General features: G+C 51.0%; 1 protein-coding gene across 9 annotated transcripts in view; it reads left to right on the top strand.

Moving 5' to 3' along the window:
* Large1 (LARGE xylosyl- and glucuronyltransferase 1) overlaps positions 1-17,373 on the top strand; it is a 492,360-nt gene that overhangs the window by 437,708 nt on the left and 37,279 nt on the right. For all 9 annotated transcript variants that reach the window (XM_076855085.2, XM_076855088.2, XM_076855087.2 and 6 more), the window contains one exon: positions 3,336-3,491. In XM_076855085.2, the coding sequence (XP_076711200.2) occupies positions 3,336-3,491 (156 nt within the window). The remainder of the gene's footprint in view (positions 1-3,335; positions 3,492-17,373) is intronic.

Below are 17,373 nucleotides of genomic sequence, written 5' to 3'. Positions count from 1 at the left end.
CAGGCTTCCCAAGTCAGGTGGTACCCGGCATCTCTCCTCCTGGCTCAGCAGGTGGAGAGCACCAAAGTCACTCGAAATGAAGACGTGGCCCCACAGGCAATTGCTTCAACCTGGGGCCCAGGGTCTTCTCAGGCCCTGAGTGGGCGTCTTCTAGGAGAATCTTCTTTGGCCCCTTCAAAAGGCACAGGAAGAAGACTGCATGTCCCCCCCCCCCCCGGCCTTCCCTGTAATGCCAGCCTCCCCAGTGGCCTCCTCCAGGCCTCCAGCCTCCCTGCACCCTCTTGAGTTCCAGGTGCCCTCTCCCTGTGGCTGCAGGGTCATCCCCCTCCTTCCTCCCCAACTCTTCCTCCCCCCACCTTCCTCCACATTTATGGAGCCAACCTAACTTGCAGGCCCTGTTGAGGGCATCTGTTCAGCCTTGACGCCACTTTGTCAGGCATCCTGATTCTCACCTTGAGGAAACTGGGGCTCCAAGAAGGGTAACGAGCTTCGAGGGGAATGGCCAGGATGCCTCCTCCAAAGGGAGGGCAGAGAGAGGTGATCTTGCTGCAGACTCTCGCAGACAGGATATGGCTGGAGGGGGGAACCAGGAAGTGACTGAGCTGGACATGCCCAGTTCCTTTCCTCAGCGTCTTTGGGACACTGACAAAACAGCGTAACTGGGAGGCCTAGAACCAGCAGATGTTTGTTTCTCACAGTTCTGGATGCTCGGAAGTCCAAAGTCAAGGTGTGGAGGATCTGGGATCAAGGGCCACTTCCCTGTTCATAGGTGGCCTCTTTGGGTGTGTCCTTGCGTGGCTGGAGAGTAGATGGCTTCAGACTCTAACCCTTTCTATATAATCTTGTATGAGGGCTCTTCCCTCAAGACTCAGTCACCTCCCAGGGGACCTGTCCCCTAATACCATTGCTTTGGAGATTGTGTGAACTGAATTTAGGGGTGGGGGGCTTACACACATTCAGTTCATTACGTTAGGTATACTAGTCCAAGGAGAGGCAGTGAGACCACGGCTACGTAGGGGGAAATGAGAGCTTATTCTGCTTTCTGTGTAATCGGTCATGGCATGAAAAGGGAAGTGGTCAGAACCTGGCTTCTCATGCTCACCACAGTGCAGAGGAAAGTCCTGGGTTTTGGGGGTCAGAAAGTCTCATATGTGAAGCCTGGCTCCCACATTTACCAGCTAGATGCCTTGGGGCAAGAACTCCTCGACAATTTCCTCATCTTTAAAATTTCTTGCCTTCTTAGGATGATTAGGAGGAGGACTCCAATTGTCTCAGCGTGTTTTGTGTTGCAGTAACAATATATGTCAGGCTGGGTAATGGACAAAGCATAGAAGTTGATTTCTTACAGTTCTGGAGGCTGGGAAGTCCACCAGTCAAGGGGCCTGCCTCTGGCAAAGGCCTTTGTGCTGCCTCATCCCATGGCAGAAGGCAGAAGGGCAAGAAAGTGAGTGTGAGAGGGAAAAGGAGAGAGTGAAAGAGGGAACAACCACTTGTGACCAGGGCCACCATCTCAGGGTAACCCCTTGAGGTCCCTCCCTGGCTCTTCTGTTTCTCTGTGTGACCTCCCTCACCTGAACCCACCCTCCCTGTGCATGCACCCCTCTACCTCACCCCATCCTTCAGGGCTGCTGCAAGAGTCCTTCTACATGTCCTGCCTGCACAGGGCCCTGCGTGTCCATCTCAGAGCCAGCAGAGTGCAGTGGTGAAGCAGGTGGAGTTGGGCTGCTGGGGTGCTGCGCCTAATTCTGTATGACCATGGGCAAAGGGCGGAATTGTCCTGTGCCTCCCTTTCCCCATCTGTAGGGTGGCGCCGACCACTGTGCTGCCCCCATGGGCAGAACCAGTGTCCATCAGTTAAGACCAATTCTCCATTGCTCACAGTTCCTATAAGTAATGATAATTATTAATCCTAGTAATGAATTCTGCTATGTATTAATAAGTAAAAGGGCTCTGTGCAATTTTAATACATATTAAATATTCTATAAATTTGCACTTGCCTTTTCCCAACTTTTTTTTGTGTGTGTACATATCTTGTCTTTCCAGTGAAATCAGAAAATGTGTCACCAAGGCCTCGTTTCTCAGCTGGAAATTACAACTGATTCATGAGCAGCCTGAATTCAGCCCCTCTCACACACACTCCACACTGGTCTTCTCCCTTACAATCCGAGGGCTCTTCCCAAAACCTAAAGTTAGCAGTTTCCCCTTCACAGTCCCTACTGGCTACAACTGGATCTGAAAGTGGGACTCCTGGTTGCAGGGCATCAGCCTGGCCCAGTGCTCGGCCACCTCCCTCTCCCCTGCCCCTGCCCGGGTGCTCTGGCTTCAGCATGTGGCCTCCCCTAACATGTGGCCTCCTCACAGGCCTCTCTTCTGCCTTGCCTCTCCAAAACCACATGCCCACTCCAGAGCTGCCAGGGCTTCTCGCTCTTCCCTCCCTGTGTGAACACCTCTCCCCAGCAGACCATGAGAGTGCCACAGGCAGCCCCAGGGTCCTCTGGACACCTCCAAGTCCAGCACACTGTGGGTGCAAAAATGGTCAGAGCCAGTGTCCATTGAGCATCTACCCTGTGCTGGGCTTAGTATCTATTAACTCGCTCAGAGCCCGAGCTGAAGGCAGAGACCACCCGATTTCATCATTAACATGGCAGCCAAACATGAAGTGTTCACTTGGGACCTCAATAAAACAAAAATAGAACATTTCAGGGAAGTTACCACCCCCAGAGCTGAAGGAGCGGAGGGAACAGGTGGGATTATTAATGCCTGCGCCTCCAGGGTGGGGTCCCCAGCCAGGCTGGAGGCTCTGGGCAGAGAAGGGAGGCGACCAGGCATGTCCTGAGCGTCACAAAAGCTGCCAGGTGGGTTTCCCTGCTGTTCGAGGGAGGGCGTGCTGCTGAGGGAGAAGACAGGGCACCAGGGGAGGTGCCCAGGAACAGGAAGCCAGGGGGAGGAGCGGTGCTCCCCTCCCCCGGGCCTCCATCTCCCTCTGTGGCCCTGTGGGCAGTGCCACACAGATTTAGAGTTTGCAGAACCCCGACCTCTGCAGCACAAAGCAGGTGTGGGGCCAAGAGGCTGGACCCATGAGGATTCCCGTTTCACAGATGAGGAAACCGAGATACAGGGCAATTCATTCATCTGTGCAAGAATAAGTGACCACCTGGACTGGCCAGGATTTGAGCCAGGCGCCCTGCTCTTAGCCACTGTTTTGTCGATGCTGGATGAATGAATGAATGGCAGCCCCAGGAGTCCGGCGAGGGCCAGGCCCAGGAGAGCCAGGTCCGGGCCTATTGCAGGTGCAAGGTCCCTCGCCTCCTGACTGCCCCCTTGTCACCTGCCAGGTCATCCACTGGAACTCCCCCAAGAAGCTGCGGGTGAAGAACAAGCACGTGGAGTTCTTCCGCAACCTCTACCTGACCTTCCTGGAATACGACGGCAACCTGCTGCGGAGGGAGCTGTTCGGCTGCCCCAGCGAGGCCGATGTCAACAGCAAGAACGTAAGTGGCTATGCCTGCGCAGGGAAGGAGGGGGGCCCTCTGTGGAAGTCCAGGTGCAGGTGCCAGGTCTGGCTCAGACCTGACGCCTCGCCCGCCCTAGGAGTACACACTCGGGACGCGCCAGTGGATCCCTTTCATGCTGGTCCCTGCGGGTCCCAGAGGGGACAGTTAGCCCAGATGGGAGGTCAGAAGACCACCTGTGAAACGGCAGGTGAATTGTCTCTCGTGGCCAGGAAGCCCCTTTTGTCTTTGTGGACGTGGCATCTACCTGGGAGATCCAGGATCCAGATCAGGGCAGTGCATGGGGGGTGGGCATAGAGGAGATTTCCACAGGTGTGACTTCATCAGTAAGGACAGAGCTAGGTGAGTAATCACAGGCAGAGCTGACATCTGTCTCCTCCTGTCTCTTTGCTGTCTATAATTTTATCGTATGCTCTATCTCATTTGGTGCTCATAGAAACCCTGTTTTACATTTGAAGCAATAATGATACAGACAGGCTAAGCAGATTGTCCATAGGCACACAGCAAACTAGGAGCAAAGTTGAGGCGGACCCTCAGCTCTAAGGATATGGGGAAGCAGCATTTAGCAGACCTGGATTTATTTCTTGCCCCTTCCAATTAGCACCTGTGTGACCTCAAACACCTGTGTGACCTCTCTGTGCCTCAGTTTCTTCAACTGTCAGCCTCTTGGGAGGCTGAGGCAGGAGGATCAGCACTTCAAAGTCAGCCTGCAACTTAGTGAGGTGCTAAGCAACTCAGTAAGACCCTGTCACTAAATAAAATACAAAAAGGGCTGGGGATGTGACTCAGTGGTTGACGGCCCCCGAGTTCAATTCCCAGTGCAAAAAAAACATCAAGAAACTGAGCGTGAACAGTTAGCTCAGGCTGCCATGTTAGATGCCCAGTAAATACCTGCTTCCAGCTCTTCTTGACCTTAGCATCAGACCCAGAAGTGATTGGTTCACTCAGTCCACAGTCATCGTTGGAGGGTCCTCTATTGATTCTAGGCACTGAGTGTTCATAGGTGGAGAGCAGAGGGACAGTGGTCCCTGCTCCCATGTTACTCAAATCCTAGTGGAAGAGAAGATTAATAACAAAACATCAGGTGGGTGCTACCTAGCTATAGGCTAGTGAGAAGCTGGGCAGCTATGTTGGTTGGGGGTCCAGGGAAGGTTTCTATGAGAAGATGGTGTTTCATCTGAAATCTGAGTGACAAGAAAGAGCTAGCCATGGCAGAGCAAGGGAAGTGCTCTGCAGGTGGAAGAAGTAGTGATGCAAAGGCCCTGAGGCAGGGCAGGTGTGAGAGCAGAAGGATGGCCAGTGTGCCGGGGACTCGTGGGGAAGAAGAGGATCAGGCAGCAGGGCCATGCTGGAAGGATTTGTAAACTAGATTAAAGAAGGAGAATTCTGATCTTTCACCATGATTGTCAATGTTTCTATGGTTGTTTTGGATGCTCTGAGAGTTCTTTTAGATTCCAGTGGGGGGAGGGTGACTAGGAGGTGCAGAGGCCTGTCTCACCTGGCTTTTTATCAGGACCACACTGGTCACAGTGCTGCCGTTGCCCTTGGCCTCCAAGTCACAGTGAGGTCACAGCCAACCCCGGCCCTTCTTCCCTTCACCCTAGCAGCCCCCTCCTGATGGCGGAGGGAAAGCCATTAAGTGCTTAAGCACTTAGAGGTTCAGAGAAGCACTCGGAGCTTTGACCCACGCTGGGTTCCTTGGGTTTTCTGCCAGTTCTCTGCTCACATTGGTCTCGGTCATCGTCATCAATATTTGAGTGTCCTCTTGACACTTTTCTCTGAACGCTGAATGAAAACACTCTCTTGCCATTTCCCCCCTCCATGGTGGAGGCCGAGGCAAAAGCCTTGCAGAAGGAAGCCCTCGTCCTTCACCCTTGTCGGTGGCTTCCTGGAGCAGGCTGCTGCGTCCTCGGAAGCAGAAGCTCCCTCTGCAAGTGACTCACCAGCTTTTCCTGCTATCTCCTTCCCCTGGGTGGATCACCAGGGTGAAGGCGAACCTGATCTTTCCTGGAATCTGTGACAGCCTTTATTTGGCCATAAGGCTGCGTGGATGCCATTCACCCTCCTGCACTGTGCAGGGCACTGGGCTTGACCCTGGAAACGGATCCATCCCTGTGTGTAAAGTGCCAGTTAATACCCCTTAGAGAAGCTGAGAGGAGGGTCTGTCCAGGCCTGAGGAGGGCCTTGGACAGCAGTGCAGCCTTCCCTAAGCGCTCACCATGGATGTCATCCTAGCCTGTCCCCCTTGACTCTCACACATGAGTGACGGCCAGCTGTCTGCAGCCAGGCTCAGGCTGGGCCACGTACTGCCAGTCCCGCTGCCCCTGGTTGTTCACGTATCCCAGTGTACATCAGCAGAAACTTCCTCTGACCCTCCTAAAGTCACCCTGTAAGTCACTTTGTGTCACCTACCTTATTTTCTTTCCAACAGAGCACACACTTCTCTCGGCAGTGTTCTGGTTCATGTATTTGTTTCCTAGGGTTTTTTTTTTTTTTCCCCTAAATAAAACCCATATACCAGCCTCCTAGATGGGGAACTGTACTGTTCTCCTTTCAGGTCCCCTCCCCTAGGGTAGAACTAAGTATATCATAAATATTTATTGAATGAACACAGTGAGCAAATTTTAGAAAGAAGTACTGGGTGAAGGAAAGAGCAGATAAAGGAGTAAAGAACCAGAGAAAGAACTCGTCAGCTGTGTCCAGGAGCCTAGGCCTGTCGGGGAGCAGTGTGGCTCTCTCCTGTCGGCGGTGAGGTCGGTGACCAGGTTTCTCTACACTGGGGAAACATCAGTGCAGAGAACAGAATAAAAGGAACAAGACTGAGGCAGGAAAACCACGCTGAGGCCTGAGATGACAGGGGCTGAGAACGCAGCGGGGTCTGCCCTTGGGCGGCAGAGGCGAGCGGAGGCAGCAGATGGGTTCTAAGCCCAGAGAGCAGGTGCTCATAAATCAAAGACAGCGGGCCCCTGCGCCCAGGTCCAGGCAGATGTCTCCACTGGCTAAATCGACTCTGGGCCAGGAGAGGTCTGCAGGCACTGTGCTCCTGGAGCCCCAGGCGGGTCCGGGCTCCACCACCTGGTGCTCCACAGCATGTTGATCGCTATCTGCAAACAATGGGGCTCAAAGTCGATGCGCCCGACTCTGGGAAGAGGGCGTTAGGGCGCAGATGGTGGTGAGGCTGGAAGAGACAAAGGCAGGGAGCTCCTCACTCGACTGCGGGTTCCAGATGGAAGCAGGACCCCATGGCAGAGTGTCCAGGTCTCTGGATTCATTCGTCCGCTCCGCAGATGCTCATTCAAATCAGCCCCAGCCTCCGTTGGGAAGCCTTGGAGATTGAAGTCCAGCTGAGCAGTGCACACAGGCAAGGGGGGGCCACTCGAGGGGACAAGGGCCAGCATGGTGGCTGCGCTCTGAGAGTGCATGAGAAGGCATTTCACTGACAGGAGAGAGAGGTGCACCAGGGTGCACCTCCTCCTCTTCCTGGAGGAGGCCAGATTTGGAGGATGAGCGTGTGGCGTGAGGCCTCTGGAGGGTGGGCTGTGGGAGGAGGGGCAGCATGTGCAGCTGAGACCAGAGGTGAACATGAGCGTGGCACGTTTAAGGATGCTCAAGGGGCTCAGATCCCAATGAAGACGATGTGAGGACCGTGAAGGGCATCACGAGATCATTGTTGTTCCTTTGGTGGGGAGGTGATGGGGACCTGGGTCAGGCGTGAGTGTTCTGGTGACATGCTCCCCTGTGCCATAGATAGATGACCTCAGAGAACTCACACATATGCTCTCAGCCTCGGTTTTACCACCTGATAAATGGGCACAGTAAAGTCTTTGTCATGGTGTCTCATGTTTATCTCTGTGAAATCATCCACTAAGGAGGACGTAGTCCAGGAACCACCTCCTCAATGAGAAGCTGAGATGTGAGGAGCAGAGCCCATCGCAGAGCCTCTGATTGGGCTGTGTCTTCTAGAACAAGACAGTGTGGCTTGGAAGCACACTGCCTCCACCAGTGGTGGAGAATGACCAGGAGTGGCTGGTGGGACACAACCACTCCTGTCCATCGCTGGTCTGGGTGTCTCTCCCTGGAACGGTGAGTTGGTTTATGTAAGGTGGTAGGCACTCGGGGTGCATCCGTGACTGTGAGTTGACTGAAGAGGAGAGGGAGGTGGGATTCCATGCCTTGGCATTTCTCTCCCTGACCCTCAGCAGTCCCATCCTTCAAGCAATCCAAGAAACCCTGGGACTCCACAGAACACAGCTGGGTAGCCGTGGATCTTCTGCATCCCTTCCCCATTCAATATTCCATCCATAGCATCCTACCCAGCTCGTACCTGGGCTCTGCTGGAATCCTCCTGCACACGGGGAGCACCCTCCTCCCGAGCCAACTCTGCCTGCAGCTCATGAGACCGGACACTAAACCACCCTTCCTGCTGTTGTCTTGAAGTCTTCCCCTGATTCTAAGAGACTTGTTAACCTGAGGCCTGTCTTCTGGAGCAGAAACAAATAGGGACACCCACTCTTGTCCCTGATGGCCCATCCTGGCACTGGTGGACAGAGTTCTGTAGGCTTGTGATTCTGAAACACGCAGATCCCCTAAGCCTCTATTTGCAGGGTGATGCTGTATCACCAAGGAGCCCTTGCACCACCCAAGGAAGTTTCCAGATAAGGGAAGCTGACCTTGCTAAGTGCACACCCATTAAGATGGACAGGTTTTACCACATCTGGGTGGGAGTCGTGTTCCCAAGTCTGGGCCCTTCCTTGAGCAATGACATGAAGCTTAGGTGGTCATTTTTGACGACCAGGGTTCCAGTGGGTAAAGCCAGAGGAGCCAGCGGCTGGCCAGAGGAGGGAGGCTGCTGTTTATGCAGGCAGGAAATGACCAGGGACCACTTGCTGCTTGTTCTGCAGATTCCTTTCTGACAGCTGTCACTTTCAGTTTATCGTCTCCAGGAACAGCCCTCTGTGCCTTACTTCCTTGTTCATCCTCCCCATGACACCACAAAAAGGATCAAACACACAGAGGGTTTTAATTCAGAAAGACTAATGGTAAAGGAATGATCCGTTATATGTTAAAAGTTAAATTATGAAACATATCTGACATCCAACAAGCGCAGAAACCAAAAGTCTGGGTACCAGTTTGGAACATTTGGAATTTGCATAGAATTGTAGTCAACTCGGCGTTTGCAGATAACAGCGTTCTACTCCTCGGCCACAGCAGACATCACCAGTTGAGGACTGCAGTCTGTAGCCCTGGCCCAGGCTGGAGCCCCCCAAGAGCCACACTCCAGGTCATCTGTGCTCATCGCCTCGCCCTGGCTCAGTTCAGAAACCCGCTGGCCATCCCTGTGCCGGGTATTAGTCACTCAAGTCTCCCTGGTGCTACAACAGCTCTGGGCTGTTCCAAGACCTTTTCCTGCTTTCTTCTAGCCTTTGGGAATGGGAGATTTCCTGCAGAGGAAGAGGAAGGGACATGCAATCAGCATCTTCACCACAGTGGGAGGGAGGCTTCGTGGGTCACACTGCACAGAGCCCCAGGAGGAGATGAGTTACTTGCTCAAAGTCACACAACCCCTAAAGAATGGGGCCAGCATTTGAGACCAGTTCTGCCTAATCTAAAGGCACAAGACCAGGACTGTGCTTCACAGGTACAGGCAGCTGCATATTTGGAAGCTGCATAATAATAAGGGCTGGTGATTCCTGGGCTCTCCTAATTGTTTTACTTAGTTTTTCTTCCTCTTTAGTTAATCCTGCAGGTATTTGTTATTGTGTCCATATTATCACAATGACCACCCCTCCACAGCATGCCTATCCCCCAGGGCTCCTTCCTTCCATTTTCTTTATAGCCCTTAAAACCAGTCAAAATATTCATGACATTAATTTTGTTGATTATCCATCAGTATATCTTTGTGCCTATTGAAGATCGCCTGGTTCCTGATCAAAAAAAAAAATTTTTGTTGAATGAATAAACTGTAACAAGGTATTTTCTTGAAGCCTTTGTGGTATGCCAGGATGATCCCCATGTTTGGAATCAGGAAATCCAGCCCTGTGCGAGATCTCTAATTTGGGGCATATTCTAGCATTTTGTAAGTCTCAATTTTCTCACCTGTAAAATGGCCAGTAAGTAAGCCCTCACAGGCTGTTTTAAGAGAGCTGAAGGGATTAGGGTGGCCAGTGTGCCCTGACCACCACTCTGAGGTCCTGCTGAGAAGGTGGCGGGCTGGCCCCCTGTGCACCGTGTCCCCCATCCCGAGCCCACTAAGGGGAAAGACAACAGTATCACCAGGGCTCAATTAGAAGTTAAAAATAAGACACATAAGAGCAGATCCTATAAACACTGCATGTCGTCATCCAGAGCCGCACCGCCAGGAACAGATGGCTGTGTGGAAACAGCTGTGTCCCCGAGGAGCCCTGGGGGAAAACCGGAATGCGTTCCTGCTCTCGCGTGCAGCTGTATGTCACTGGCTCTTCAATCAGCGGTGGGCAGCAGGGCCCAGGCTGGACAGTGCCCAGAGCCCTGTGACAGGCTGCCCAGGGCTGCTCGCCAGTGACCCTCAAAAGCTCCAGAGCCTAAAGAATGATAGTGTTGCCCCCGAGCCCAGGGAGGGAAGGGAAGAGGAGCCCCAGGGCCAAGAACCTCCCTGGGCAGAAACTGAAACCTCAGGCTTTCCCCGGTGGCCCACTGCCTGGCGCCTGTCCAGCTCCAGCCTGCCCCTGGCCCTCTTGCCCGTCCCTGGTGGCCATCTCTGCACACTGGCCAGGTGCTCAGCAGAGTTGCTCACTCTCCCTTTTTCCTTTTGTCAGACTCCCCATCCCCCGAGTGACACCCCCTTCCCCTTTTATTTATGCCTTAGGTCAGAGGCAGCGCAGCATAAGATTGCCACACACAACATCTCAGGAGTGCCAGCTGGGGCACTGGAGGCCATCCACTCAGACTCCCTGTGCCTCATCTGCAAATGCAAGTGGCAGTGATTCCCGCCTGGTTGACTTAAGAGGACTAAATCAGGAAAGACAGGAGCTTAGGTCAACGTGGCACATGGCACATGGCCCCTCCCCAAACCAAGCTGTGTTCATGTTAAGATGACACTGTCACCCCTCTGCCTCTCCTTCTAAACCACAGGATCAATGGAGGTGCAGATACGGGGCTCGTTTCCCATTCCCAGCAGAGGCACAGCGTGAAGCCAGAGCTGATTAATTGTGTGTGATATATGAATACCTGGGACAGAGGCCACCATGCCTTGGCCGACCCTGTCTGAGCCTTCACTGAAGAGCCCTGGGTGCAGCCCCCCCGTCCCATGGAAGAATGAAGGGGGTTCATGGTGTTTTCTTGATTAAAAAAAAAAATCTTTTGGGTTCCTGGAATTTGTTGATTAACACACAAAGCAGATGACCATGGTCCTTCCCTCCCTCCCCATCGGTGTGATCCAATAAAACTGAACTGCTTTGTGAAGACCACAGGGAATGCCTGGTCAGGTTTCAGGAACCAAGGAGGGGATTCCTGTGCCCTGTTTCTTCATCTTTCTGCCGTGGAGAGTGAGGCCAGCCCTGCCTGTCTCAAACAGGTGTGGGGAGGGACAAATCAAACAGTGGAGATGAAGGCCACCAAAAGGTGAAAGTAACGTTGAAGGTAGAAGAACTCTCTTGAGTGTTAATTGATTCCCCAGTGTTTCTATTGATTTCTCTAAGACCCAGAGGGAAAAGAAGTCTCGAGAAGAAACCAAACAAGTGACCTCCTAGACTTCATTTGGTCCCTTGTACTCTGAGGCCCTTGCTTCCCAGTGAGAGTGCAGTGCCTGTCAAAGTCCACAAGCAGCTGTCAGAGGACTTAGCTTGCTAGAAGTCATGCTCACAGCAAGTCCAAATGGGTGCTCCTGTTCAACAGGGGACTCTTCTCCAGGCTCAGACTCAGACTCCTTCCACCTTGTGGCTCTGCCCTCCATGAAGTCCTAGACCCTTCTTCTGGATGCTCTTTCTCTGGCTGTCAGCCCAGAAAACAAAGTGAGCACTGTACCTCAGTGAGGCTCAGAAGTGGTGCCCAGGCTGACCCAGGCCAGCCCAAGTTCCATGGACATCAGCCACAGGGTTACCCTAGACTGTAAGGAACTTGGAAATGCAGCCTAGCTGGGTGCCCAGGAAGAGATAAGGTGGCTATTGGTGAGCACCATGCCTCTGCTGCCTTGAGGAATGCGGGTACTGAGTCCTCTTCAGCCCTGCTTGAGGAGTCCTTGCAGTGGTTTGGTGACTGCAAGAACTCGGAACAGATTCACCCAGGTTTGAATCTCAGCTGTTCTGCTCACTCATCGTGAAACCCGGAACAAGTGGCCCAGCCTTTCAGAGGACGGGGTCTTCCTATCACACTGATAGGGACCCTAACCTGGGGAGCTGGTTGGGTGAAATGAGAGTCCCTGCCAGGCTGGGTGCACATTCCCTGGTCTTCCAGAGTTATTTTTGAATCCCAAACTCTTTGTCTGGACTTTCTCAAGGTCTCAGAGAAAATGAGTGTCAGTGAGATCGGGTCTCAGTTTCCAGTTTTATGCCCATAATCTGAGTCTTTTGCTTTGCCCAGCTGTGAACAGAAGTTCGTTAGGCCAGGAACTGGGACAGACTTCCACCCCTCTACACCCTCTGGCATGTCTACCCATCATTTCCAGCAGCTCAAAGGTCAATCTAGGCCACTGTCCTTAGGGATGGAAGAAAATAAATGCAAACCGCTTAAAGGGCCGATTTCCCTTGAGTCTAAATCTCCCTGTGCCTCAGCTGGCTGCCCAGAGAAGCAATTTAGTAAATGCATTTGATCTCAGGAGAAATCTGTCTTTAGTTTCTGTGACTTGCTTGCCAGGAGCCCTGTGTTCCTCCTGTGGTTGAAGAGCGGAGTAGGGTAGCATTCAGACCCTCTGAAGGAAAGCAGTCCCTGCCACTCAGTCTCTTCAGAGACACTATCCCGTCCCTGGGTGAAAGAGAGGCTGATTTTAAGCTGCTAGAGTCTTCCTCTTGAGATAACATCAGCAATAAAAAAGCCCGTATTAGAATCTGAAAAGGCACATAATGTAATCATAGAGCACATTGCTCAGGTTTGCATAGCACTTTACAGTTTACAAAGCACTTTCGCATGCATTAACTCATTTGAGCAAATTGCAGGGAATCAGTTAACTACAGAAAAGTATAAAGGAGCAATAAAATTTATCTTTGAACCCATCACTCAGAGACAAATCTTTGTTAACCTCATAATGTTCCCTTTGATCTATTTTCTAGGGTTTTTTGCTAGTTTGCATTTGTCTGTTTGGGGACCGTAATGCATATACATTTTTATGGCCTGCTTTCTTTACAGAACACTGTACCTTCAGCCTCTCTGACCTTCACGTCTGTCCAGGGAAGAAGTAATTGTGCTGTGAAAGGTCCATGGTTTGAAATCCAAAGACTGAGTCTCCATTTTCTCTTTTGTGTAAGAAATATGTGCTGAAGGGTTAAACTAATGAAGCAATGCAGCAGAGAATTTTGGCACTGTACCTAGCACATAGTAGGTGTTCTGTCCATAACAGCTGAATATAGGTGACAGTCACAGTAGTGATAAATATTATACCAAAGCCCAGGATGATATCTGCTGGACCTACAGTCTTGCGGACAGGTGTGTCTGGCAGCTTCCCACAGTACCTGGCGTGGTTCCTAGAACCCACTCGTTAAGCACCAGGTGAGCTTGGGAGATAGATTCTAGTGAATCACATTAGTGGTGCTGCAGAGTTCACAGAGAGAGGCCACTTATCCCACAGGACGCTGGTGACACTTCCTGCCATGACAAGCTGGCCATGGTAGTTCTGGAAGCTCTTTCCTTGACCACGGCTCCCTGTGTTACCATGCAGGGAGGGGCTGAGCACATCCCACAGAGGCTTGCTGACCTCACCTGAAGCTCCAGAGGTTTCAGGCTCAGGGGATTCAGAGATTAGTCAGGTTCAGCCCTTACCTGAGCCCACCACTGCACAACTGCTCTCTAGAAAATGGCTCTGCAACCCACTGACCTGGGGTGTCTTTTCCCCTGTTGGAAGGAATGTCTGTGCACGTGTGTGTGTGTGTGTGTGTATGTGTGTGCGTGTGTATGTGTGTGCGTGTGTATGTGTGTACGCGCACATGTGTGTGTGTGCGTGTGTGTAAAGGGGAGGAGAAAGCCCCATACACACATGCATTTTTCATCCCCTGGTCATTAGTGCTCTTTCCCACAGGGAGGATAATCCCCAGGCCAGGGAGAGCCCCTCTCTCCACAGGCGCCTGCCTGCCTGCTCTTCCAGGCACACGGCCCCACACTTTCCCTCTCTTCTGTTCATAGATCTGGAAGCCGTGTGTGTACCTTTATGAACACATTCAAAATACAAAACAAAACCAAGGGAAGAAAACAATGAACCCCTCTCTTGCAAAAAGAGTTTCGCAGATGTCTGTTTTCTGAATGGGAAAGGTGATCTTTGCTCTTTTGCAGCTCTGGTGAGGGAGAGGATATCGGTGGGTTAATAGTCACAGTTGAGTTCCTCAAGGAGACGGGCTTGGCCACACTGCCTGCTCTTCATGAATCAGAGGGTCACCCCACTCAGCCAGCCCCGCATCCCCCAGGCCCTTGACATACAGTCCACTTCAGGTGTCCTCAGGCCCAGGTGTCTCCTCTCCTACTAGTGTCCTAATAACTGTGATAGCAGGTGATGTCTGATGAGTCACTCCTTTTACCCAAACACTGGGCTTTTTGTACACAGCATCTCTCACCATCCCCTAGTACCATTGCCATCCCCCTTTTACAGTTAAGGAAATCAAAGCTGGGTAAGGTTAATAACCCACCCGCCTGCCTGCAGTGGTCAGGCAGGAGAGGCATCTCCATCCGAGGCCTGGGGAGCATCTTTCCTGGAAAGGAGCCAGGTGGTAGAGGGGTGAAGGCCAGATTTGACCTCCCCGAGTGACCTTGGGAATCTGAAACGGCCTTCCCCACCATCAAGGCATCTTTGGTGTGTCACTGGTGGGCACCGAAGGGAACAAGTAGGCACACACTCTCAGATTCCCCGAGCAGAGCTTGGTGCCTGTTTGTCTGCTCTCCAAAATCTTTTCAGCCATCATAGACCCTTGAACTGCAAATAGCAGGCAAAGAATGGATTTAGGAATGGACTTATTGGTCACCTTCTGTGCACATAATTAGAGGACAAGGGAGGAAACTGGAGGGATGGGTCTTCCCCATGATCCCAGTCTTCTTGTCTGCAGATACTTTTCATGCATGCAATACATGGGTATGGAGCACTTCCAAGAGTGAGGTGTCACCGTGTCACCAAGGTAGTTGCCCTCAGATAATTGCAGTTCAAGTTGACAAATGCTTTCATGGAGCCATGGGGCAGTTGTTCTTGGAGCACAGAAAAGAAGGATCATGGAACTGGGCACAGCCAGCAAAGGTCTCAGAGAGATGGTATATTACATTGTCTGTGCTAAATTTTGAAAGGTAAATAGAAGGTCCCTAGGTGTAAAAGAGTAGGGTGGGGTGAAGGAGGGCCAGCAGCGGGGGAAGAACATGACATGGAAGAAAGTCAGAGATGTGGAGGGAAACAGGTTTGGAATCACAGGGAAGATCCTTGATAGGAGTACTGAATATGTGGGGGTGACAGGCAGAGAAAGCTTTGTGTGAGTGTCCCCAAGGAAATTGGGATTTAGTCCTACATTGATATGTAGGACTTTGATAAGGGGTGAGCTGGCTCATAGGATCTTAGCTGCACTGAGACTTCCAGCTCCTGGTCTTATAGCTGGGCATGGTGTCACATGCCTGTAATCCCAGTGGCTCAGGAGGCTGAGACAGGAAGATTAGGAAAGCCAGTGCCAGCAACTTAGTGAGGTCCCCATCCACTCAGTGAGAACCTGTCTCTAAATAAAGTAGTTTAAAAAGGGCTCAGTTGTTCAGTGCCCCTGGGTTCAATCCCTCGTACCAAAAAAGGAAAAAAAAAAGTTGGCATAGGGGAATCTTCATATGGGCAAGGCCATCAAGTTGACTTGAAAAGTTGGATAATATCCCTGATTGCAGTCTTTTCATTGGAAAAATTTTAAAGGTAGCCTATAACATCCCATAGACACTAGATCTCAACAGATTCCCCAAGGAGCATCTGGAAATATGGGACTACATTTGGGTTGTACAGAGCCATCTGTAGAGGCTATGAGCAAGCATTTACCCTTGAAAGACTCAGGAGAGCAACTGTCCTTAGATAGGTGGTGCAGACCCTGCAATGTAAAAGGGCCCCCCACACAATGCTAATTTACATTATTAGTTTTCTCTTCTTCAAACCCCATAAAACCTCAATGACCCAAGAAACGTTTGTTGAAGCAGAATGGTTGATCTTGACAGGACCCATCACATGACTGGGGCAATTGAGGAGAATGTGCCCTGCCCCAGCTGTTGGTCCTGTTGGGGCAGGCTAGACCTTTTCTCTTGGCTGTGGTAGAAGTGCAAGAATTACATGCATTTTCTCTTGAAGGCTCACCTCAGAATGGGAATGACATTGATCCTTTGCATTCTTTTAGCAAAAGCCCATCACAGGTCCAGTCCACATTCAGTGGTTGGAGAGATAGACCCAGCCTCTGTCATAAGCCCCACTGCAAAGGGTAGGATACTGTGGGGAAAGGAATGAAGAATTAGAGCAATTAATAGAATCATCCACCACAGCACAACTCTTAAGAAATGACATCATAGCGTGATCTAACAAGGCTGTGGTCTTAACTGATAGAAAGCCATACAGAAGCAAGTTAATGTATGGTGGTTTTGAAATTTAAAAAAATAAAAGCATCTCCTTAGAAAAACATTATTCCTTCTACTCCTTTCAGCCAGATTGGTAACTCTAGACACAAAAACTTTAGTCTATATTCAACTGTATGTTATCAAGTGATGGAGAAAGCGGATGTAACAGAAGAAACATAGGAACCAATTGTGTGAATGTTGGCAAATTATTGTTTTATAGAAGTCAATTATACTGAAATACAAACTGCATGCAACAGGCCCCACTGTTCTTAGTCTGCCGCTAGGCAAGTGTCCCCAAATGTGTGCACCCTGGTAACCATCATGCCAGTTGGGATGTGGGTCATTTCCATCACCCTTAAAGCTCCCTTGCTCTTCCCAGGCCATTCTCTGCACACTCCACATCTGCAGATCCTGTTTCTATAACTGAGGATGAGCTTTGTACCCAGTTTTGTTGTGTTTTTGTTTTTGCTTTTTTTTTAATTCCAGTTGTTCATCTGTAACCCAGGTGCCCTCATCCTGTGGTTATCGGTTGCTGTGGGGTGTAGCAAGAGGGTGTGGCCTGGGCAGCGGCATCTGCATATCAGTATTTGCATATCTCATGAGCATCCAGGCTCCTGGGTAACGGGCCAGCCTGCTGTCTCCACCAGTCCAGGTAGGAGGAAGTAGAGCTGAAGACTTCTGCAACAGATTAATGAGTGAGAATTTCTTAGAGTTAGGGAAAAAAGAGAGAAGAGGGAAAAAAGTGGTTATTTTGATGTTGATTAAACATAGGTAAAATTAAAGGAAATAAGAGTTTTGTTTATATATTTGTTTGGTTTGTTTTACAATATTTGGCCCAAAGATTGAAATCTGTAGCCCTAGGGGAAGAAAAGCATCAGGTCACATGGAGGTCCCTCCTGTGTGGGTTTTTCTCCTCTTTGGACTTTCTCCCTGTTATCATTTTTGGTTGTTCTTCCGGGTCACCTGGTTTACAGGGAAGAGTGGCAGGTTATACCTTTGTCAGTGAGCATGACCATTGCTCCTAGCTAAGCGGGGCTCAGCCCTCAGATGGTGAGGCTTCTGTCCTTCATGATTGCCTTTTTGAAATTAGATTCAATCTCTGGGGAAACGAAGATGGAGATTCTTCCTG

This window comes from Callospermophilus lateralis, chromosome 4 (genome assembly GCF_048772815.1).
Source record: "Callospermophilus lateralis isolate mCalLat2 chromosome 4, mCalLat2.hap1, whole genome shotgun sequence".
NCBI lineage: Eukaryota > Metazoa > Chordata > Mammalia > Rodentia > Sciuridae > Callospermophilus > Callospermophilus lateralis.
Note: the sequence above shows the minus strand (reverse complement) of the source record. Positions and strands in the feature narration are given on the sequence as shown.